Consider the following 24,205-nt stretch of genomic DNA (forward strand, 5'->3'; position numbering starts at 1 on the left):
AAACTCCATTTATTCCTAAACTATCTAGGGGTTTTTAAACAGGAATAGATGTTGTATTTTATCAAAGGTTTATTCAGCAATTATTGAGCAAAAGATTTTTGTTGGTTTTGCTATTGATATGTTCAATTATGTGCAGTGTTTTTTCTAATATGGAACCATCCCTGCCTACCTAGTATAAATCCTACCTAATCATGATTATCATCGTAGTGATAACTTGCTGTAATCGCTTTGCTAAAATTTTATTTAAGACTTTTGCATCAATATTCCTTAGGAAGACTGGGCTATTTTTCTTTGTCTGTTTTGGTTCTTCCTGGTTTAGGTATCAGCACCATGCTGGTATAATAAAAGGAGTTTGGCAAAATTCCTTCTATTTTTAAAATAGTTTATGTAAATTAGGAATTACTTGTTCCTTAAATGTTCAGTAGAATTCACTTGTAAATTCATCTGGATCCGGAGACTTTTTTCTTACTGAGTTTCTTGATAGCTTCTTCAATTTCTTTTTCTGAAATGGGGTTGTTTAAGTAATTGATTTCCTCTTCTGTTAATTTGGGCAGTTTCTATTTTTGTAAATATTCATCCATTTCACCCAGGTTATCAATTTATTGACATACAGTTAGGCAAAATAGTCTCAAATTATCTCTTTAATTTACTCCTTACTAGTGGTAGGTTCACCCTTTTCATTTTTGATACTGGTAATTTGGTTATCTGCTTTTTTTAAAAAAAATCAGATTAACCAAAAGTTTGTCTATTTTATTGGCTTTTTTATAAAACAAACTGTTCCTTTTATTTATAAGATCAGTTGTTTTCTTGCTTTCAGTTTTATTACTCTCTCCTTTGATTTTCAGAAATTCTAATTTGATATTTAATTAGGTATCTTTTATTTGTTCTTTTTCTATTGAACTATTTTTTAGTAGTATACCCAATTCATTGATCTCCTCTTTCTCTATTTTTTTTATTTAGTCATTTAGAAATATAAAGTTTCTCCTCAAAACTGCCTTGGTTGTATCCCATAAATTTTGGTATCATGTCTCATGGTTATCACTTTTTTGGATATAATTATTGATTATTTCTATTATTTGCTGTTTGATCCACTCATTATTTAAGATGAAGCTGTTTAATTTCCACTTGGTTTTTGGTTTAACTTAACATGATCCTTTACTACATGTAATTTTTATTGTCTCATGATCTGAGAAGTGTGTAATTATTATTTCTTCCTTTCTGCATTTGACTATAAAGTTTTTGTGCCCTAGTACATGGTCAAGTTTGGCATAGGTGCCATGTACTGCGAAGAAAAAAGCATATTCTTTTCTATGCCCATTAAGTTTTTTCAGTGGTTTTTCATATCTAAGTTTTCTAAAATTTTATCCACCCTCTTAACTTCCTTCTTATGTATTTTGTTATGTATTTCCCTCTGTGCTATCTTTCTACATGTGTATTTTCCTCTTTCCTTTCCACTTATTCTTCCTCACCAAAATTTTACTCCTTTTCCCCTTAAACTGTTCTTTTAAAATTTAACTTTCAGTTTGTTTTCACTTATACCTTCGCCTTCCTTTTTATCAGTCCCTTCTTCCCTTATCTTTCCCTTTCACTCCCCACCCCCTTCCCTGTAGATTAGGATAAATTTTTTAAACTAAATGGGAATGTATCTTATTCCTTCTCTGGATCAAATATATTGAATAGAATTTACCCAGCATTCACACTCTCCCTTCTTTCCCTCTAAAATTATAAATCTTTATGCCTCTTCAGCTGGTGTCATTTAATGCTGTAGTACTATTAATCAGGTATTATAAATTAGTTTTATTATTTGATTGCTTGTCAAGATCACATTGTCTTCAAACTATCATCAGAGATTGATGGCTTGATTATCAGCATTGCTTCAAATTACATCTAATTATAATTATATTCATTTTTTACCTTACCCCTTCAAGTATCAAGTACCCTCCAAGGACACACAAACCTCCTCATGAGCCAAGGTATCATCCCAAGGCAAATCATTTCTTGAACTTTCCCCTCCCCCAGGCCTATTTTCTCTCCCACTTTACCCACTCACCTCCCCAACCAGGGTACTTAACCCCTTATTAAGTGAAGCATGGATTACGTCAAACCCCAATTGAATTAACTATAAGAATCTTAAATATCTCTAAATACTGGAAGACTCTGAAGGTCTCACCTGAGAACTCTACAAATGATTTCAAGTTAAGGGAGACATTGACTCAGGATTACCCATTATGATACCCTCATTAGTCAAGGTGTTAAGCTTTGTCAGCATAGCAGAATTAAAGTAGATCAAGGGATAGTGATATGCTTAAATTTAAAGTTAACACCCATGCTTTCATTAGAGCTTTTTGTCTCATAGTGATGTCATCTTGGGCCTCTGCAATGGAGAAACAAGATCCAACTACGCCCATATCTTTCAAGTCCAATCTCTTGAATTATATTCAATCCTTTAAGTATTCTAAGAAAAGTATAGCTCTAAAAAATTAGAAGTGTTATATCTTCCTTTTTAAGAATGAATACAATTTGATGGTCTTGACCAACATTTGTTTTGTTTTTTTCTTTTCCCTTTTCATTTACCTTTTTAGTCAACTCTTAGGTCATGTATTTAGCAATTGAATTCTCCATTCAGTTCTGGTTTTTGTGTCAGGAAATTCTGGAAGTCCTAAATTTCATTGGACATCTGTCTTTTTCCCTGATAGAATATACTGAATTTGCAGGATAGTATATTCTAGGTTATAATCCCAGGTCCTTTGCACTCAGATATATTGTATTTCAGGTCTTCTGATCCTTCAGTATTGAGGCTGAAAAATCCTTGTGTGAGTTTGATTGTGTTTAAAATTGTTTTCTTTTTGTGCTTGTAATATTCTCTTCTTTACTTAAGAGTCCTGGAATTTGGCTACAACAGCCCTTGGAATCTTTATCCTGGGTGTCCTTCTGGAGGGGTTCTGTAGATTCTTTCAATGGTTTCTTTGTTCTAGCAGATTTGGACATTTTTCCCTTATAATTTCCAGCATGATATTTTCCAGGTTCTTTTTTTTTTTATCTAGACTTTCTAGTAGTCCAATGACTCATAGATTATTTCTCTTGGATCTATTTTCCAGGTTTTTTTTTTTCTTAAAGGGTACTTTCCATTTTCTTCAATATTTTCAGTCTTTTTATTTTGTTTGATGGAATCTTTATAGTCTTGTAGATTCATCAGTTTCTACTTGTACAATTCTAATTTTTAGGGTTTATTTTCTTCAATTACTTTTTGTGCTTCCTTTTTAAAGGTGCTGAATTCTCTGGTCAAAGTTTCATAATTATCTTGAATGACTCATTTCTTTTTTCCATTTTTTTCTTCCTCTCTTCTTTGGTTTTTAAATCCTTTCTTAAACTCTTTGAAGAACTTTTGTATTTGAGTCCAATTTATAGACTGTTTGATATGTCCCCTATGAGTGATTTTTCACTCATTTCTTCTTTAGATATGGCATTGTTATCATCTTTGTCTTATAGAGCTTATACAGCTTCCAGGCAAGATGGCAGAGAGAAGACAGGCACAGTTCTAAAGTCTCCTGAACTCTTCCCCATCTATCACATGAAACAAACCTCTTAAAAGAAATCTGACCCACAAAACGCAGAAAGAAAAGCCAGGAAAAACAACATCTACCTCAGGATTTGTCTCCGGCAGCAGCTTTGGCCAAATTCGGGCAGGTGAGTCTGGGCTCAGAGGGAGGATCAGCCCTGGATCAACCAGATTAACAGCTGAATTGGAACCGGGAGTCTGAGGGCCTGCTGGATCGGTGGTGGGGCTGGATGACAGGGGCTTGGGTCAGCGGGGGAGCAGGGACGCTGGTGTTGGGGCTGTCCCCCTGGAGCTTGGGGACAGGGCTGGGGGGGGGGGGAGAGTTCTAGTGGAGGAGAGCTGCAGACACCATCCTGGGCTCCTCTGGTCCCACTGCAGCTCAGACCTCCTCCCCAAACAAACAAATGCAACCTACTCCTGCCTCAGGCCCAGGTGTGTGAGCAGAAGAACCAGCCCAGCTGAGGAATGACCTCAGACCAGGATAAAGCCCACCACTGACTGAAGGCAAAAGAATTCAATAGCTCCAACCCCTCCCTTCAAGCAAAGGAAGAAGGCCTCCTACAAGGTCACAGACACTCCAGAGAAAGCAACCAACACCTCCTACAGGCCAGCCAGAGAAACTGCACTCAGTAAGTAAAGCCTTGAGTGATCCCAAGCCCTGGTGAACCAGCCCCTCCCCCAACTCAAATTCTTAGCTAAATTAAGAAGGGTCAGCAGAAACGTGGATCCATAGAAAAATTCTTCTAAGGGAAAGACCCTAACTCAGAAAGACCTAGAACCTCTGAGAATACAATCTGGTCTCCACACAGAAAGACTTCCTTGAAGAAATAAGGAAGGAGCTTAAAAATTTGGGAGAGACAATTAATACCTTGCAACAAGAAAACAAAACCTTAGAAAGTACAATTGGACAAATACAAAGGGAGAATATATCCCTCAGATCATCAATTGGACCAATACAAAATGAGAATAACTCTCTCAGATCCTCAAATGAGCAAATGCAAAAAAAAAAAATCTCTCAAAACCTCAATTGGTCAAATGGAAAGCTCTTTCAAAAGTAGAATTGACCAACTGGAAAAGGAGTTGCAAAAGGTTAATGAAGAAAATTCCTCCCTGCAAAAATGAATGGACAGAAACTAATGACTCCATGAGACAGCAATAGTCAGTTAAACAAAATCAAAAAAAATAGAAAAAAATAGAAGCAAATGTAAAATGCCTCATCAACAAAACCATTGACCTTGAGAATAGATCGAGGAGGGGCAACCTGAAAATTATAGGATTTCCTGAAAACATTGAAGAGAAAAAAAAGCCTGGACTTAATATTACAGGATCCAGTGATGGAAAACTGCCCTGATATCATGGAATCAGAGGGCAAAGTAGTTATTGAAAGAGTACATCGATCCCCACCAGAAAAAGATCCTAAAATGAAAACACCAAGGAATGTTGTGGCCAAACTCCAGAACTATCAGATAAAGGAGAAAATCCTACAAGCAGCCAGAAAGAAACAATTTAAATATCAAGGAGCCACAGTAAGGATCACACAGGACCTGGCTGCATCAACATTAAGGGATCAAAGCACCAGGAACGAGATATTTCGAAGAGCAAGGGAGCTTGGAATGCAGCCAAGAATCTACTTTCCTGCAAAGCTGAGCCTTCTCTTCCAAGGAAAAAGATGGACATTTAACGAAGTGGAAGAATTCCAAAAATTTCTGATGAAAAGACCAGAGATAAACAGAAAATTTGGACATCAAACAGGAGGTTCAAGAGACACATTAAAAGGTTAAGGGGGGGGGGGGGTAAAAGGAAAAAAAAATGCAATCCAGTAAATTGAAACTGGCTATATCCCAGCATGGGGGGGAGGGGAAAGATTCTCATAAATCTTGAGAATTGTAACTCTAACAAGAGAGAATATGCCTAGCCAGAAATGATGCACATTCATGACCTATCCATGAGACTGCTATCCAATGGGATGTAACTGGCTTTAACCCCACTTGGGAGAAAGACTCTAATAACTCTCAGGAATTTTGACTCTATTCAATAGAATATACTGAACTAGAAGGGACAGACACTCAGAATTTTCTATGACTTAGATAGAATGATCTATAAAACACTAGCTCCTTAAAAAGGGGGGACATGAAAGAGACTGGATGAGGGAGGGGATTGAATGGGATAAATCTCACTACACTAAGAGGTACAAAAAAACCTATGGTAATAGAAGGGAAGAAGGGAGCAGAGGAGAAATACCTGAAACTTCTTCTCATCAGACTTGGCTTAAAGTCAACCTACACATACTCAGGTGACTTATTAAAAGGTGAAAAGGGGAGGGGGGATGGAGAAAGGGAAGGGGAGTGAAGGAAAAAGGGAAAAAGGGAAAGGGGAAAGGGCAAAGAAAGGGGAGGGTAGGACGGCAAACACACTGAAGGGGGTGCTATTCAGAAACAAAATACTGGGGAATATGGATAAAGAGGGGGAAGGGGGAAAATACAAACAGAGGGAAGATAGCACAGAGGACAATAAAGAATTAGTAATCATAACCTTCAATGTGAATGGGATAAACTCTCCCTTAAAACGTAAGCAAATAGCAGAGTGGATTAAAAACCAGAATCCTATAATATGTTGCTTACAAGAAACTCATTTGAAGCAGAGAGATACATATAAAGGTAAAAGGTTGGAGCAAAATATATTTTGCTTCAGCTGAAGTAAAAAAAGCAGGGGTAGCAATCCTTATCTCAGACAAAGGAGCAGCAAAAATAGATAGCTTTAAAAGAGATAAGGAAGGAAACTTTATCCTCCTTAAAAGGTACCACAGACAATAAAGTCATTTTAATATTGAGTATATATGCACCCAGTGGGACCCCACCCAAATTCTTAGAGGAGAAGCTGAAAGAACTACAGGAAGACATAGACAGCAAAACTCTACTAATGGGAGACCTCAACCTCCCACTCTCAGATCTAGATAAATTGAATCATAAAATAAACAAGAAAGAAGTTAAGGAGGTAAATAGATTGTTAGAAAAATTAGATATGGTAGACTTATTGAGGAAACTGAATGGAGATAGAAAGGAATATACCTTTTTCTCTGCAGTACATGGAACTTAAACAAAACTTGACCATGTACTAGGACATAAAAACCTAATGATCAACTGCAGAAAAGCAGAAATAGTGAATACATCTTTCTCAGATCACAATGCAATAAAAGTCATATGTAATACTAGGCCAAGGAGATACAGACCCAGAACAAATTGGAAACTAAATAACCTCATTTTAAAAAATGAGTGGACCAAAAAACAAATTATAGAAAGAATTAACCATTTTATCCTAGATAATGATAATAATGAAACAACATACCAAAACCTATGGATTCATTCAAAGCGACTCTCAGGGGATATATTATACTTCTAAATGCTTACATGAATAAATTGGAGAAAGAGGAAATCAATGAACTAAACATGCAACTTAAAAAAATAGAGAAAGAACAAATCAAAATCCCTAGTTAAATACCAAATTAGAAATTCTAAAAATTAAAGGAGAAATCAATAAAATCGAAAACAAAAAAAAATTTAAATTAATAAATAAAACCAAAAGTTGGTATTATGAAAAAACCAATAAAATTGATAAACCTCTGGTCAATTTGATTACAAAAAAGAAAGAAGAAAACCAAATTGCTAGGATCATAAATAAAAAAGGTGAACTCACCACCAATGAGGAGGGAATTAAAGTAATAATTCGAAATTATTTTGCCCAACTCTATGCCAATAAATTTGATAATATAAGTGAAATGGATGAATAGTTACAAAAATGTAAGTTGCCCAGGTTAAATGAAGAAGAGATTAAATACCTAAACAACCCTATCTCAGAAAAAGAAATTCAACGCGCAATCATTGAACTCCCTAAAAAAAAATCTCCAGGGCCTGATGGATTCACAAGTAAATTCTACCAAACATTTAAGGAACAATTGGTTCCAATCCTATATAAACTCTTTGGAAATATAGGGAAAGATGGAACTCTGCCTAACTCTTTCTATGAAACCAATATGGTACTGTTACCTAAACCAGGAAGAGTTAAAACAGAGAAAGAAAATTATGGACCTATTTCCCTGATAAATATAGATGCAAAAATCCTAAATAAAATCTTAGCAAAATGATTACAACAAGTCATTACTACGATAATACATTATGATCAAGTAGGATTTATTCCAGGAATGCAGGGTTGGTTCAATATTAGGAAAACTGTTAGTATACTCAATTATATCAAAAACAAACATATCAGAAATCATATGATCATATCAATAGATGCTGAGAAAAAGCTTTTGACAAAATGCAGCATCCATTCATATTAAAAACATTAGTGAGTGTAGGAATAAATGGACTGTTCCTTAAAATAATTAGCAGTATCTATCTGAAACCATCAACAAGCATTATATTCAATGGGGAGAGACTAGAGGCATTCCCAGTAAGATCATGGGTGAAACAAGGGTTCCTGTTATCACCACTACTATTCAATATTGTATTAGAAATGTTAGCATCAGCAATTAGAGAAGAAAAAGAAATTGAAGGAATTAGAATTGCGAAGGAAGAGACAAAACTCTCACTCTTTGCAGATGACATGATGGTCTACCTAGAGAATCCCAAGAAATCATCCAAAAAACTACTGGAAACAATTAGCAATTTTAGCAAAGTTGCATGTTATGAAATCAACCCTCATAAATCCTCAACTTTTCTATATGTGTCTAGCAAGATACAGTAGGAAGAGCTAGAAAGAGAAATCCCATTCAAAGCAACCTCAGACAATATAAAATATTTGGGAGTCTATTTGCCAAGACAGACTCAGAATCTTTTTGAAAACAATGATAAAACACTTCTCACACAAATTAAATCAGATTTAAATAACTGGGCAAATATCAACTGCTCATGGATAGGTAGAGCTAATATAATAAAAATGACAATTCTACCAAAACTAAACGATCTGTTTAAGTGCCCTACGAATCAAAATTCCAAAAAATTACTTTAACAAGTTAGAAAAAATTGTATGTAAATTCATATGGAGAAATAAAAAGTCAAGAATTACCAGGAGCTTAATGAAAAAAAAGTGCAAAAGAAGGTGGCTTAGCCCAACCTGATTTAAAATTATATTATAAAGCATCAGTCATCAAAACTGTTTGGTATTGGCTAAGTGGTGGACCAGTGGAATAGACTAGGTGTAAAAGCAAGAAATGATTATAGTAATCTGCTGTTTGTTAAAACCCAAAGAATCTGGCCATTGGGATAAAAACTCCCTCTTTGATAAAAATTGATGAGATAATTGGAAGTTAGTATGGAAGAAACTTAGATTAGACCAACACCTAACACCCTTTATCAAGATAAGATCCAAATGATTACAGGACACAGACATAAAAAACAATATTATAAGCAAATCAGAAGATCAAGAACTAGTCTACCTGTCAGATCTATGGAAAGGGGAGAAGTTTATGACTAAGGAAGAGTTGGAGAACATCACCAAAAACCAAGTAGATGATTTTGATTACATTATATTAAAAAGCTTTTGTACGGATAAAACCAATGTAACCAAGATCAAAAGAAATGTAGTAAATAGGGAAACAATCTTTACAACTAATGATTCTGACAAAGGACTCATTTCTAAAATATACAGAGAACTGAGTCATATTTTTAACACAAAAAGCCATTCCCCAATTGACAAATGGTCAAAGGATATGCAAAGGCAACTTACAGATGAGGAGAACAAAGCAATCCATAGCCATATGAAAAAAAATGCTCTAAATTATTAATTATTAGAGAAATGCAAATTAAAGCTTCTCTGAGGTACCACCTCATACCTCTCAGATTGGCCAATATGACCAGGAAGGATAATGATCATTGTTGGAAGGGCTGTGGGAAATCTGGGACACTATTACACTGTTGGTGGAGCTGTGAACTCATCCAACCCTTCTGGAAAGCTATTTGGAACTATGCCCAAAGGGCAACAAAAATGTGCATACCCTTTGACTCAGCAATACCACTACTGGGTCTATACCCTGAAGAGATGATGAAAAAGGGTAAAAACATTACTTGTACAAAAATATTTATAGCAGCCCTGTTTGTGGTGGCAAAGAATTGGAAAACAAGTAAATGTCCTTCAATTGGGGAATGGCTTAGCAAACTGTGGTATATGTATGTCATGGAACACTATTGTTCTATTAGAAACCAGGAGAGACGGGATTTCAGAGAAGCCTGGAGGGATTTGCATGAACTGATGCTGAGTGAGATGAGCAGAACCAGGAAAAACATTGTACATCCTAACAGCAACATGGGAGTGATGATCAACCTTGAAGGACTTGCTCATTCCATCAGTGCAACAATCGGGAACAATTTTGGGCTGTCTGCAAAGGAGAATGCCATCTGTATCCAGATAAGGAGCTGTGGAGTTTGAACAAAGTGCAAGGACTATTCCCTTTAATTTAGGAAAAAAACAGATATCTCATTGTCTGATCTTGTTACCTCTTAGACTTCTCTTCTTAAAGGATATTATTTCTCTCTCATCACATCCCAATTTGGATCAAGGTACAACAGGGAAACAAAGTAAAGACTGATGGAGTGCTATCTGTGGGGTGGGGGTGGGGGAGGGAAGCAAGATTGGGGGAAAATTGTAAAACTCAAATAATATCTTTAATAAAAATAAATTAAAAAAATAAAGTAGCTTATGGTGAGCACTCTTAGATTTTTTATGCTCATCTTTGTTGTTTCAGTTCTGCTTCTGGGGTATAAGGGGTATAGATCCAAGTTGTTTTGGGGGTTTTTTTGTTGGGGTTGGGGTCTGATTCCCTGGCTTGTCATTGGCCAAGATATTGTCTAAGAAGTCCACGCCATACCTTTGCAGAGATTTTTTTTCCTCCTTTATGTCTAGGTTCTGACTTTGCAGAAGTTTGTTCCTTACCCAGTCCTGTCTTTTGCCCCAGTGTTCCCAGGGTTCAGACTTTGTTTGGGGTTGGGATCCTCAGAGATGGCTTGTCTAGGACCACTTGCAGCAGGACCACTGCTGTTGTCAAGCTGTCAGGATCTGGATTGCACTGCAACTAAGAGTCTACTGCTCGCTTTCCCACTCTCCCAACTCCTGGACTTAACTTCCCCCTTTCCTTCAAAGAGACAGACCTTCATTGAAGATCTTCCATGATATCTATCATTGAAATCTTTGGATCTTCTCTTTTTCTTGCTAGGATCTGTAGTTTCAATGTCAGAGTAGAAGCTTCATTTATCTTTGGTAGGGAAAAGCTCCAGGAGCATGTTAGCTTCACGTTACCATCTTGGCTCCACCCCAGAAGTCCCTATATTTGTGCTCTTAAATTAAGACTGCAAACTCCTCCAGAAAGGTGCCATTCTCTTCTTTTTTATACCATAACAAAAGTTTAAGAGCACACTGTGAAATACACACACACACACACACACACACACACACACACACACACACGTATATAAAAGTACGTAGAGAGAGAACTACTTGATTACAGCTTACTTCCTTTCAAGTACTCAATAAAAAGTACCCTTATCTATTGTTATGAAGAAAGCCCAAAATCATGTAAAAATTGGTATTACCAATGAGAGCTGGCCAATCCTTTGCCAGAGCTTCTGTTACACATGGAAGGGAAGACTGACTAGTTTTCCTCAGTAGTGTAGCCAGGAGGTTAAAACCATCAGTCCATGACTTATAAAATGCGCATTGTAATTCAATATCTGTAAAATTAAATTCAGAAATTCAATCAAATAGTATTCTAAATGTGTCACATGAGTAAAAAGCCTCCTTAAATTTTAAATAAAAGGTTATTTATTTAAATAAAAGGTTATTGTTCAACTGTAGAAACATTCCAAACATTCCAATTATCTTTTCCTTTATATTTCTGCTTTGAAAAAAGGAAAACAAAAGAATACTATTTTTTTTCAGGAATTTTCAAAGAATTTTTAAAATTAATAACTATATGGTTGCTATAGATAGATTAGTGAAAATAAAGATCAGCAAGCAAATATAAATAAGATAAATATGCCTTAGCTATAGGGGGAAAAAGAAACAAGATAAAAAGAAATGACAATTCAGATCTACTTCTGTACAATATATTACAAAGATCTTCTTTAGTTATTTGGTGCGCTTTTGCTAAAATGTTGGAAAATATCTAAATTTTGAAAAATATGAAGATAGGTAAAGTAGGCTGAAGATAAGAAACAACAAGGGTTACTTTGAAGAGACTTGACTCCTTCCTTACTCCTCAGGGCCTTCTAGAGCTAATTTGGGATATAGTGTGGTGGTAGTAACTATTAGTTTTGATCAGCAAATTGGAAAGGGCCTTTATTAAAGTATGCAGTCTGGTTGAGTAGTGCCTTGCTTCAAAATTAATAATGATTTTACCCTTGGTAGGGAGAAAAGAAAATTATGTCCTTTCACTATCTTTCTCAAAATGGTTTAATTATTTTTAAATTTATTTTTCATCTCTCAGACCTGGGATTTAATTGTTATAGGCAATTTCAGGTGAAAATGCCCTCTCCCAATGTCTAGCTCCTCTTTCACAATTTATAGTCTTCCATAGTTTCCTGGGGTGCTAAGAGATTATGTGATTTGCCTAGGATCACAGAGTAAGCGTGTGTCCTAGGTCTTCTTAACTCAAAAGGATTCTTTCTCTTCCAAGACAGTTGCTCTTCCCCAAAAGATTTTCTTTAAAACTGAGTATGCATATAAATTCCAAAGAAATATAGAGAGAATCAAGACAAAGGCTTTATTTGTACATTATTACAACCAATTATCTTCAATGTATAAATATTTATTTTACCTATTACTTAGAATAATGTTTTTTTTAATCATGCCTTCTCTAATCTTGAAAAACCTGGATATTGCTGATAAAGTGTTATGAACAACTTAAATCAGATTACTTGTCTCCAGTGTATCCAAAGTTTCTTTAGCTAGTTATTGTTCCAAGCCTTAACTGAAAAAGCTTATTTCTAGAACTTGTTTCTCTTGACACACCAGGTACACTTACTTTCCTTCTTCAACTGTAAAATTATATCAACTTCCTTTGAACTCTTATTTTTCTGTATCTACTTAAATTCATGAAGATGACCAAGCATGGGGTGCAGTGGATAGAGAACTGGCCCTGGAGTCAGGAGGATCTGAGTTCAAATCTGGCCTCAGACACTTAATAATTACTTAGTTGTGTGACCTTGGGCAAGTCACTTAACCCCACTGCCTTAAATAAAAAATAAAAAAATTAAAGAAAAAAAGATGACTAAGCACATTAAAATCACTTTCTAAATATTAGCAAGAAACATTCAATAAACAAATCTTTAAAGAACTATTTAATACAAAACAAACTTGAGTTTCCTGGATCAGCACTACTCTCTCTCTCTAGACTAAAAAACAAACCCAAAAAATGATATATTACCAAAATCATCTTTAGTGTACACTGTGAGGAGTTTGAAGATCTTTTCCAGTAGAAGTTTCAAAAGTTCATTCTGGTTCATGGGGCTGGGGTCTATCAATAAACATGACATGAGAAGTCTAGACAGAGAACAGAAATATTCCAGTAGGAAGGAAATCTGTTGAATAAAATAAGCAAGAAAAAAAAAATGAATCATAGGATTGAGTTGGAAAGGACATAAGAGCCAATCTACCTCTACTCTTTCTTTTTTTTTTCATAGTTGAGAAAACTGGGACTAAGATAAGCTGACTTTTCATATACACAATAAGTAAGAAAGCTAGGTCCTCTGATTCAAACTCCAATATTCCTCTGAAAAGACACTTTAAAACACATTTAAATCAAATATGTCGTGTTTTTTCCCCTGGGTAAGAGAATACATGGAACCATCCTAAATAATGAAAATACAGGAAGTCAGTCAATCATCATCTTAAGTATATGGAAGGCAGAAACACTGCAGACAACATGTTTGCTAGGATGACAATAACAATATTCATAATGAAATTATCTGTGACAAGCTAGTACTCAAGTATATTCACAATGCTACAGTTTAATGAAAACGTGTGTGTGAATATAGACACATAAGTTATAGGGCTCCAGGGCAGTGTTGTGGACTCCTCTGAGGAAATTCAAAGACTCATATTATCAATTAATGAATTAACATTCTTCCAATACCAGAATTACATGAATGACATAGTCACAGTTTGGTTTACTGATAGGGACAGCAATATATAAACTTTATAGTAGTTTGCTTTCTCATTAATTTATTTATAGTTACATTCATATCTTCCTTTTATATTTCATAAGATTCATATTCTGATGCTTCATTGTGATTTGGTTGTTATTAGGTTCAAAATTACAAATGGTACACAAGCTATGATGTGCCCTATTAAACAAGAAAATCTTTGGGTTGAGGTCCGGCAGTGAACTAAATGCAATGGATTAGTTGAACAGTTTGTCACCAAGAGAACTGTCTTTCAAATAATGAACTATGAAAGATGTTGAAACTCATGAAAAATACTACTAAGCTAAGCTAAGGAGGATCTTGTGATCTGCACTGGTAAAGAAGCATCCATGCTGATGGAACAAAGGATCCCTGAAATGATGAAAAAAGTAATACTTATTCAAAGGTCAATCATCTATAATAAACATAAATGTGGAAGTGAAAAAAGTATCAATTTATTTCCTTGAAAGAGCAATGAAAAAATACTCAAATACTCAACCAGAAAACAGTGCTAAGGCAACAGATAAATTACACACAAAAATTTTTAAAAATACTATAAATAAGAAATATAATAATATAGCAAAAATAGAAAGGGAACTGCACTGAGAGTCAGCAGATAATTGTCCCTTCCACAACTAAAATTCTTAAACTATCACAAATTATAAAAGGATAACATTCTGAAAAATTACCTACAGAGTATCAACGTAATTGGAGCCTGTTTCTAACCTGTGAGTGGACAAAGTCAAAACTGAGCAGGCTAAAAACAGGTGAGTCAGAAAACAACATTAAGTTTAATTTCAGAGTGAGGAAATAGATGCCTGCAGGCAGAAGTTCCCCTCCCGAGAATGAGTGTCTTTAAACACTGCTAAAGCTGCTGTCATTTATATACATAATCATTCTTAGTCTTGAGTCAGTTTTCATGGTTGATATTTCTTGGGACAATACAGGCAATTGTTAGAGTGCTTGGGAACAATCATTGTCTGGATTGGGGTTAATGATTACTCTGTGGCATAGAGAACCAGAGTTCAGTAAAACAAAGAGGAGTACAGTACCTACAACTGCAAAGAAAAGGAATTGTGAAAGTAATATAATAGACAGCCACTGAGGTGGCTGAGCAATAAACTTTGCCAGAGAGTAATATCCTGAATGCAAAGAATTATTGTTATGCCAAGCTCAGGGAGCAGCCTGCTTGCTGAACCTTAGCTCTGAGAAACAGAGTATCTTCAAAATATTTTGACCAGGGATAAACAACTTCATAAATACAAAAATAACAATAAGCTATGAGGATCTCATTCTATATATAGCAATGTCCTTCGGTAAAGTTCAGCTGTATTACAGGGAGATCACAAATTTAGAGTTAGACGGGTCTCAGTGGTCATCTATTGCAGATTTCTCATTTTGTAGATAAGGAATTTAAGACCAAAAAGGGTTAAATTCACACAGTAGTAACAGAGAAAAACCAAGGTCCTTTGACTCCAAATCCAGCACTATTTTCCATCACCCTGTACCTCCAGTCTTAAAAGCGCTATCAAAGAAGCACCAACTTTGGTGGATACTCCTATCTGGAATAGGTGGCCACCAAATGGTTCATTATGACCATAGAAATTCATGAAACTCTCTTAAGATGTATGTGAAAGAGTCACATTCTTTTTGATGTCTATAATGGTATCATAATTGAAGTATATAATGATAACCCTTAATTACCAAGAAAAAAATAATATTCAAATGTTCTGTTAATACTTAAATATATTTTTACAGAGTTGCCTTAAAAAAAAAGCTTTGACTTGAAGGTAGCAACTTCAGTTTGGAAAGGACTAAAATTATACTTTAACTTACTTGTAGATATTAACTTTAGAAGTTTAAAGAATACACACACAGAAAAAATTAGATAAAGTACAATAACAATTTTTAAAAACATTTAAAAGCTTGAACCTATTAACTTTTGAAAATGAACACAATTCAATGAATCAAAATTTTAATGTAGTACATTTACATGAAATTGTATGTGTTTATAAACCTACAGAGATGACAAAGTCTAAATAACTTATTTTTAGATAAGGAAACAGTATTCTAAAGAAGTTAAGGGACTTTGTCTAAAATCATATACTGGTAGGTAGAGCTGGACTAGAATCCAGGTTTCTTGCTCACGTCTGATTCTGGGAAGTCTGGTTATTCACAGTCAGTTAGAACAAAATGAGACCCTTGTAGACATGTCTACACAAATAAAATTTGATCAACAACTACATACATAAAACGATTCTCAGAAAAGATCTCACATTGGTTTGGTGTCAAATAGCTCCTCTCACCTTCCCATTTGCCATAATGTAACACCTGGACAGAAGATCATATTGACTCATGTAACAGAGGAAATTCCATCAAGTCTAAAGAGATGTCTACTGGAGTCTTAGCTTTTAAATGTCTTACGACACTGAGAAGCTAGATCAATGGTTTGCACCTAAATACCCTGACCAATTAAAGACTGAGGACTGTTTCATTACCTTTTTAGAGGAAAAACAGTCCAGGTAGCAGGGATCTTCTATTACTTTTGGGGTCATGTATATTTAATTTCTAGATGTTCAAAGGAAATCACTTCCATGTGTCCCAATCAGATTAGGAGCAGACTGGTCTTACTACACTATTTCATTACTATTTTCAATATAATAACCATATTTAAATTAAGCCTCTCCAAATCTAAAATTTCCATGAAAAAATTACACACAGAAGGATAAAGTTATGAGGTTCATATGGGAGAGATTTTAACCCACCCTCCCAAACCACAAAGTTAGCATTTTCTCAGTAGAAATCATTTGTGATTCTTATTTTAAAAAAATAAAAGACTTAAGACAACTAACCTGAGCTTTAGCATGTTCAACAGTAGTTGAGTAAGACAAGGGGATACTGAGCTCTTGAATGCATTTCTCCAACAAAGAAACATTTAAGGTACTAAATGTAATAGAAAAAAGAAAATCAATTTAGATACTTGGTGTAGTTTTTGCAAAATAGCAATAACTCACAATTTAAGAGTATAAAGAAATAATGTAAGAGAACAAAACAAAAATTAGAATTAAATGTTCATAAAAGAATAATCTTGTAATAGAAAAAAAAATTGGTGCCTGTTGAATTTTACAAGCAATTATACAAATGTTAGAGGAAGAAACCATGTGGTAAATATATTGGACAAAGTAGTCCAGAAGAGTCCTATGTCCCCTGAGAAAACATTACAGACAGGCAGAAATCTAATCCTTTTGCAGGAAGGAAAAGAAAGAAAAGAGACAATCTAATAGCTGATAAAATAATTATCTCACAGAACAAATCAATCAGTTAATCAGTATTTATTACTAATCTGATAGGCACTGTAAGAGAAACTGAGAATACAAAAAGAGATGGGACATATACTGGAGGGTTTAACACATTCACAGATAAATACACAGAGGCTATAGATAAAAAAAAGTACTCAATAGTAAGAGGGCACTGAAAATAGGAGAAATCAGGATATGATCAGGATTCTCTTAAAGGATGTGGCATGAATAGAGCCCTGAAGGGAATAACAAGTTCCAAGAGGTAAAGATTAGGGGCACAAAGGAATAAGGGAAAATGAGTAGCATGAAGGATTCTCTTTTTTCTTAGCTTTCCATTCCCCCTTATAAGTGCTATCTTCCTACATTAAAATGTAAACTCCGTGAGGGCAGTAGCAGTCTTGTTTGCTTGTATTTGAATTCTCAGGGTTTAGTACAAAGTCCAGCATATAGCATGCTCTTAAAGCAATGTTTTATCTCACTAGAATTGACAAGTTTTGGCAACTGATTAGCTCTTATGGTAAAAGTGAAGAGTTGACATGACACAGATTGCAAATCTTGATGTTTGGAAGACTGGTGGTACTACTGGCAGAAATAAAGAAATTAGAAGACTAGGAGGATTTAGGGGTAAAGAGACTGAGTTCTGTTTGGGAACTAATGAGTTTGACATGTATATTGAATATTCAAAGTACAACAATCTATTAAAAAAAAAGGTAAGCTTTAAAAAAGTAGGGACTAAGTCAAATCACCTAAGAAAGGTATTAAACAATTAGGAGGTTTAGATGAGAAAGATAAAAGCAGGAAATTAGATACAACTTAACAAATACCATAAATTCATTGAAGGACCTTTTCTGAGGAGTGATAATTCCAATTAGGACAGTCAAGTTCTGTTTTAAGTCAGAACTTAAGTGTCTCCTTTAAGTAAGCTTGGAGACTTGACTAAAGCTGTTGAAAAATTCTGATAGCTTGTTAGCAACTTCAAATGATTCCTTAATAGAAGCATGGAAAGGCAAAAATTAATCTATTTCCTTTAGACTAGCAAACCTATTCATTACTAATAAAATTTTAGTCTCATACCCACAGAAAGACTTTAGGATGTTGGTCTGATGGAATGCTGTGACAGTATTCTTTGGAACAACTATCAATAAGTTATTCAAAAGGCTGCACATTGCTGAAAGAAGAGGAGGAGTTACAATGCACTGTTTTGACAAAGATGCAGAAAGGGGAGAATCTTGATGAATTGAAGGTGATGTTGTTGTGGTGTCACTCTGACCTGTCACAAAAAAGGAAAAAAAACCCACAAGAATGAGGTTACATTTAATTTTGATACTGAGCATTTAAACCATTTCTCACTTTTAGAGACTACTAGGCAGCACAGTGAATAGAAATTTAGATTTAGAGTCAGAAAGTCCTCTGCATGAACCTGGGCAATTCACTTAACCTATCTCTCTCTGTTTCAATTTCCTTATCTATAAAATGAAGATAATGAGAATACTAAACTTACAGGACTGTTGTAATGATATGCTGGATAGTATTAATAAAGTACTTTGGCAAACCTTAAAAGAGTTATTTAATACAATCTAATATTAGTTGTAGCAGCAATTATCTTTAAAATATAACTAATTACAATGTTTTATATTATTTCTTAATCTATATAATTCCCTTATTAAGTAGAAGAGGGGTAAAACTATCAATTTACATATCCCGAAACATGGAAATTGAATTGATTTATCAAAGTTAGCCAAATAAAGTCATGTTAGAAGAGTAAAGGATTGTATATATAATCTATTATTTGTATTCTGAAGAAAACTCCCACATTAAGTTGATAAGACTGGGAAGGAAATTTAATGTTCTGAATATTTGTAAAAGTCAAACTACAATTCAAGAACTTTCAATGACTCAGAAAAATTTACTCCCATGGAAAAATTAAAATATTTACTGATTATATAGCTTAGTATATTGAAAAGAATTCTGGTTTTAAAGTTGAGAAGTATGGAATAAAATCCTGATCATAATTTATTACCTATGTGATAAAATGTAAGTAACTTTACTTCTGGATCTTAAGTAAAATGAAAGATTTGGATTGGATGGACTCCAAGATCTCTTCAAGCTCTAAATATATAAATGAAACGCTTTGTGTTTGTTTTTTTTGTAATCTGAAAGTAGAGTCAAGAAAGACAGACAGTACAATTGAAGACTTAAAATTTGACAATTCTAAATAAATTTTATATGTATGTGCATTTATACATATACATATATGTGTGTATATATATATGTATACACATATATATATACACACTTATGTTTATGTATCTTCTTGCTACTTTAATGGACTGGAAATATCTTATTTATGTGGTTTCAAATTTAATAGGAAATCAATAAACAATCTTGTGTTTTGATATAACATTTAAAATTAGTCTTAAGTGGGAGCTAGCTGTAAGTAATTATTATCAATATATACTTTGGTTTGGTTTTCAATTCTAAATTGGCATAAAGCATTCTAATCATGAAAAATGGCACAATGATTTCTCAGTTAATAAGGACAATAAATAAAGAAAAAAACTATTGACAATTAGGTAATAACTTTTACCATTTATTACATTATTAAATATTACATATTTATTACATACCATTTAACCTTTGCCTAATATTTTGAAAATATACTAGCAAATAAATTTAAAATAATTTATTACACGTTTTGAGGATAACTACAAAACACTGGTCTGGTATTTGAAACACTATTCAAAGATTTTTGTTTTTGATCTCAATAAAAGAACATGTGGTTGCTTGATCAAGTTTGAGATAGATGATAATCTAATATAAAGGTTCTTAACCTGTTTTTAAAAAATATTCTGTTGACTGAGTTTCAATGTAATTGTTCCTCTTTGTAATTCTATAAATTTTATTTTGAAATTTTAAGAAGAGGTTCATAGAATTAACTAGCATTAGCACACTGACTGGTACATAATAAGCACTTAATAAATGCCTGTTAACTTAGCCAGAGTGCCAAAGTGGTCCATGTAGCAAAAAAAAAAAAAAAAAAGTTTAATAACACTTCATCTGTTCTAACTGCTGAATATCCATCTTGATAAGATTTTTTTTTTTAGGATTTTGCAAGGCAAATGGAGTTAAGTGGCTTTCCCAAGGCCACACAGCTAGGTAATTATTAAGTGTCTGAGACCAGATTTGAACCCAAGTACTCCTGACTCCAAGGCCAGTGCTTTATCTACTGCGCCACCTAGCTGCCCCTTGATAAGACTTCTTAATCTCTTCATTATGTCAGTCAGCATGGAGGCTGTGGCATCTTCAAATCTACCTTTCTCCAATTCTGTGATAAAAAATATTAAATATCAAAGAGCAAACCACAGGTTCTTGCCCTGGGTATGTGATTTCAAATTGACATACTACCACATTTTGGATCTGGTCATTCAACCAGTTTTGGATATACCTAACTAATCTAGCAACCAGCCAAATCACTCATCTTTCCCAGGAAGAAACATGAGGGAATTTGCCTAATATTTTATTAAAATCTCATATCTACATAATTCTAATATAGAAATTAGAAAGTTTCATGAGCTAGGGCAAAAGGGGTTCAACACATTTTTATTTATGACCAGGATTTAGTTGAATTAGTTTTCAGATATTAGACATGAAGTACATGATCAGACTTGTAATCAAAACCTTTCAGATTGGAAGGAACTACCCAAAGATAGATGTCTAGCAAAATCTCTAAAAACTAATGTCAATTATTCTGCCTTCAAGGGTATGGCAATAGAAAGTAAAGAGAGAAAACTTTAAAAGCTGATCCCTGAGGAAAGGAGAAAGAGAAGGTAACAAAAATGGCCCCTACATTTGGCAACTTAGCATTATCAAAATGAGCTAATTATTTAACAAATAGCTGAGGGGTAGGGTTCTAGACCTCTCCTACTACCATCTTCATACCATGTCTCATTTCTTCATCCTGAGGTTTTCTCTCCAGTCATGGAATTTACAGCATTTGAAGTTTAGAAAGGGAGGGAAGTATAGATGGGGAGCCAGTTATATAGGATAAAGAATAGCGCACAAGCCTGTCTGTGTGATTCTGGGCAAGGCACTTAACCTCTTTTTGTTTCAGATTCCTCAACTGTTAAATGAAGATCAAAATTCCTACTTTCCAGGGTTATTATAGTGAGGATCAAATGAGATAAAACTGTCAAGTACTTAGTACAGTACCAGGTAGGGATTTAAGAAATATTTGTTCCCCTCCTCCTTTTTTCTTTCTTCTCTCTCTAACTAGATAGCTTTTCCCAAAACTTCCATTTTTAAAAAGTCACCCAGGCTGCTGAGTCTCATTCATCTCCAAACCGCACTCAGGGTTTCTTCTCACAAGCCCTGAACCTCATGTCTTTGTTTCTTTTCCTCCTTTTTAGTCTCCTTTTATGTGTTATCTTCCTTCATTAGAACTTAAGCTACTTGAAGGCAGGGATTCTTTTTTTACTGGTATTTTTATTCCCAGTATTTAGCACAATAAGAACCTAATAAATGCTATTTAAATATGCTTTGTATAATGATGAGGCACAGAGGGAGACTTTTGCAAGGCAGCAAATAGTAGAAAGGTAGAAATATCTTTTGATAAAGATAAGTTCTCGATTATATATATAAAGGATCAGCTCCCTCTTTTACAAGGAAAGGAAAAATGTATCAGTTTTGTTCCTCAAAATGAATGCTATTGAAGTTGACTGACCAGAAGAATTTCTAGAAGCCAATATAAGAATACCAGAATGAGTGACTTCCAAAATGAACATATTAGTGAACCAAAATATTCTGACAAAAGAATAAGGGGTTAAAAATATTGATTATTAGTCCCCTGATCTAAAATCCAAACAAATATTTCAGCTAATAATATTAAGAGCACTTTTGTAATTTGAGTCTTAAGGGTAAATTCCTAGCTCGTATATATTTTTCAAAAAGGCTTATTGGACATTTTTCATTAATATCATTTTTAAATGATTATTATTACATTCCTTGCTTGAAATTAACATTTAAATATCTGTCTTGTCTAATATGAAATATTAAAAAAATTTTCAATTTAAATTTATATCCAAGAAGTTTACCTTGAGCCATAAGTCGATCTTTCAATTCAGGAATAATAATATTCAAAGGCATCATAAGTGGTGGAACATCTGCACTTTCCGATGAAGATGGTACTAAAGGAACCTAAAAACCCATGAAGAAAAATATTTTATTCATCAACACCAAAACAGGAATAATAAAATGTTCTTTGGAAAGAAATTCAAGTTATTTCACAGAATCCAAGAACTATAAGTGACCTTCAATGGCCACCTAGTCTTAAAAGTACTGGACTGCAAATCCTTTCAACAATATCCACAATGAATAGTCATTTAGTATCTGCTCTAATTTGTTGCTGTTCTCTCACACAGCTGTATCAGATTCTACATTTCCCCTACAGGATTTTCTTGGCAAAGATACTGGAGTGATGTGCCATTTTCTTCTCCGTTGGTCTCCATCTTAGATGAGAAATTGAAGAAAACAGAGATTAAGTGACTAGACCAGGGTCACATAGCTTAGTAAGTGTCAAAAGTCACATTTTAATTCAGATCTTCCTTTTTCTTAGCCTGGTGTCCCATTCTCTAGCTGCCCTGCTCTAATGCCTTTAATTATTAGAAATTTTTTCTCTATAGTCAAATTGAAATTTCATTTGCAGGTGGTGGAGCCAAGATGGCGGCATGAAGGAAGCATTTCCTGGGAACTCCTTCCCCCCTAAAACTCCAAAAGCCAAGAAATTATGACTCTAGCCAAAATTTAGAGGGGCAGAACCTACAGAAAGGCTGAGTGATACATGTTCCCAGGCCAAGATAACTCAGAAGTTCCATGGGAAAGGTGTGTTTCACCAGGACTGGGGGTAGGAAAAAAAAAAGCTGTGGCCAGAAGGCAGCACAACCCAGCCCAGAGATCACTGGCAACAGCTTGAAGAGGTGCTGAAAAATTCTGCTACACCAGAATGAGTGTGGAGTGAGGAGCACTGGGCACAAAATCTGCAGCAAGAATCTGGAGAAAGCAGCCTGTACCCCCAGAGATGGTAAGGGGTCAGGGAAGACTGCAGAGATTTCTCTGCTCTCCCTCAGGGTAAGACTGCTGCTTGCCCACACTTAGATGCAGGTTACAGTTTGGGCTTCCATACTAAGTAGCCAAGCTGGATCCCACTTTATAGCTCCAGGACAGAGGGAAGTACGGGGAGGGGGGGCATCAACATATCGAAGCAAAGGCAAGAGATCATAAGACCTTGGTGTCCCAAAATAAAAAAAAAAATCCAAGTCTTGGAAGTGCTGTCTTGGGCTGAGGAAATGAGTAAATAACAGGAAAAAAAAAAGAATCTGACCACAGAGAAATACTTTAGACCCATGGAAAATCAAAACACATACTCAGACAAAGATAAAATCGAGGCTTCTTTATCCAAAACCTCCAAGAGAAATAGAAAATGGGCTCTGACTATGGATGAGCTCAAAAAAGACTCTGAAAAACAATTAAGGGAGATGGAGGAAAAATTGGGAGGCGCAATGAGAGCAATGCAGAAAAATCACAAAAACCAAATCAAAAGCTTGGTGAAAGATATAAAAAAAAATTGAAGAAAATAATATGTTCAAAACCAGTTTAGGCCTAATGGACAAAGTAAAACAAAAGGCAAATGAGGAGAAGAATGCCTTAAAAAAGCAGAATTGGCCAGCTGGAAAAGGAGATAAAAAAGCTCTCTGAAGAAAATAACTTCTTCAAATGCAGAATGGAACTAAAGGAAGATGATGACTTTGCAAGAAAGCAGGAAGAAACAAAACTCTTCCAAAAAAGTTAAAAATTAGAAGAAAATGTGAAATACCTCATTGGAAAAACAACCAACCTCGAAAACAGATCCAGAAGAAATAATTTAAAAATTATTTGGCTATCTGAAAGCCACGATCAGGAGAAAAGTCTAGACTTCATTTCTCAAAAAATAATACAGCAAAATTTCCCTGAGATCCTAGAAGCAGAAGGTAAAATAGAAATAAAGAGAATTTACCAGTCACCTCCTGAAAGAGATCCCAAAAGAAAAACTTCCAGGAATGTTACAGTCAAATTCCAAAACTCCCAAATCAAAGAGAAAATTCTAAAAGCTGCCAATTCAATTGCCAAGACTCCATGGTCAG

General features: G+C 34.6%; 1 protein-coding gene across 1 annotated transcript in view; it reads right to left on the reverse strand.

The window, feature by feature from the left end:
- RTTN (rotatin) overlaps positions 1–24,205 on the reverse strand; it is a 290,369-nt gene that overhangs the window by 98,413 nt on the left and 167,751 nt on the right. Inside the window, exons 35-39 of the mRNA XM_074202085.1 lie at positions 22,121–22,223; positions 18,105–18,300; positions 16,584–16,674; positions 12,975–13,128; positions 11,143–11,280 (exon numbers count right to left, since the gene is read on the reverse strand). Of these exons, the coding sequence (XP_074058186.1) occupies positions 11,143–11,280; positions 12,975–13,128; positions 16,584–16,674; positions 18,105–18,300; positions 22,121–22,223 (682 nt within the window). The remainder of the gene's footprint in view (positions 1–11,142; positions 11,281–12,974; positions 13,129–16,583; positions 16,675–18,104; positions 18,301–22,120; positions 22,224–24,205) is intronic.

Source organism: Macrotis lagotis, chromosome X (assembly GCF_037893015.1).
Source record: "Macrotis lagotis isolate mMagLag1 chromosome X, bilby.v1.9.chrom.fasta, whole genome shotgun sequence".
NCBI lineage: Eukaryota > Metazoa > Chordata > Mammalia > Peramelemorphia > Peramelidae > Macrotis > Macrotis lagotis.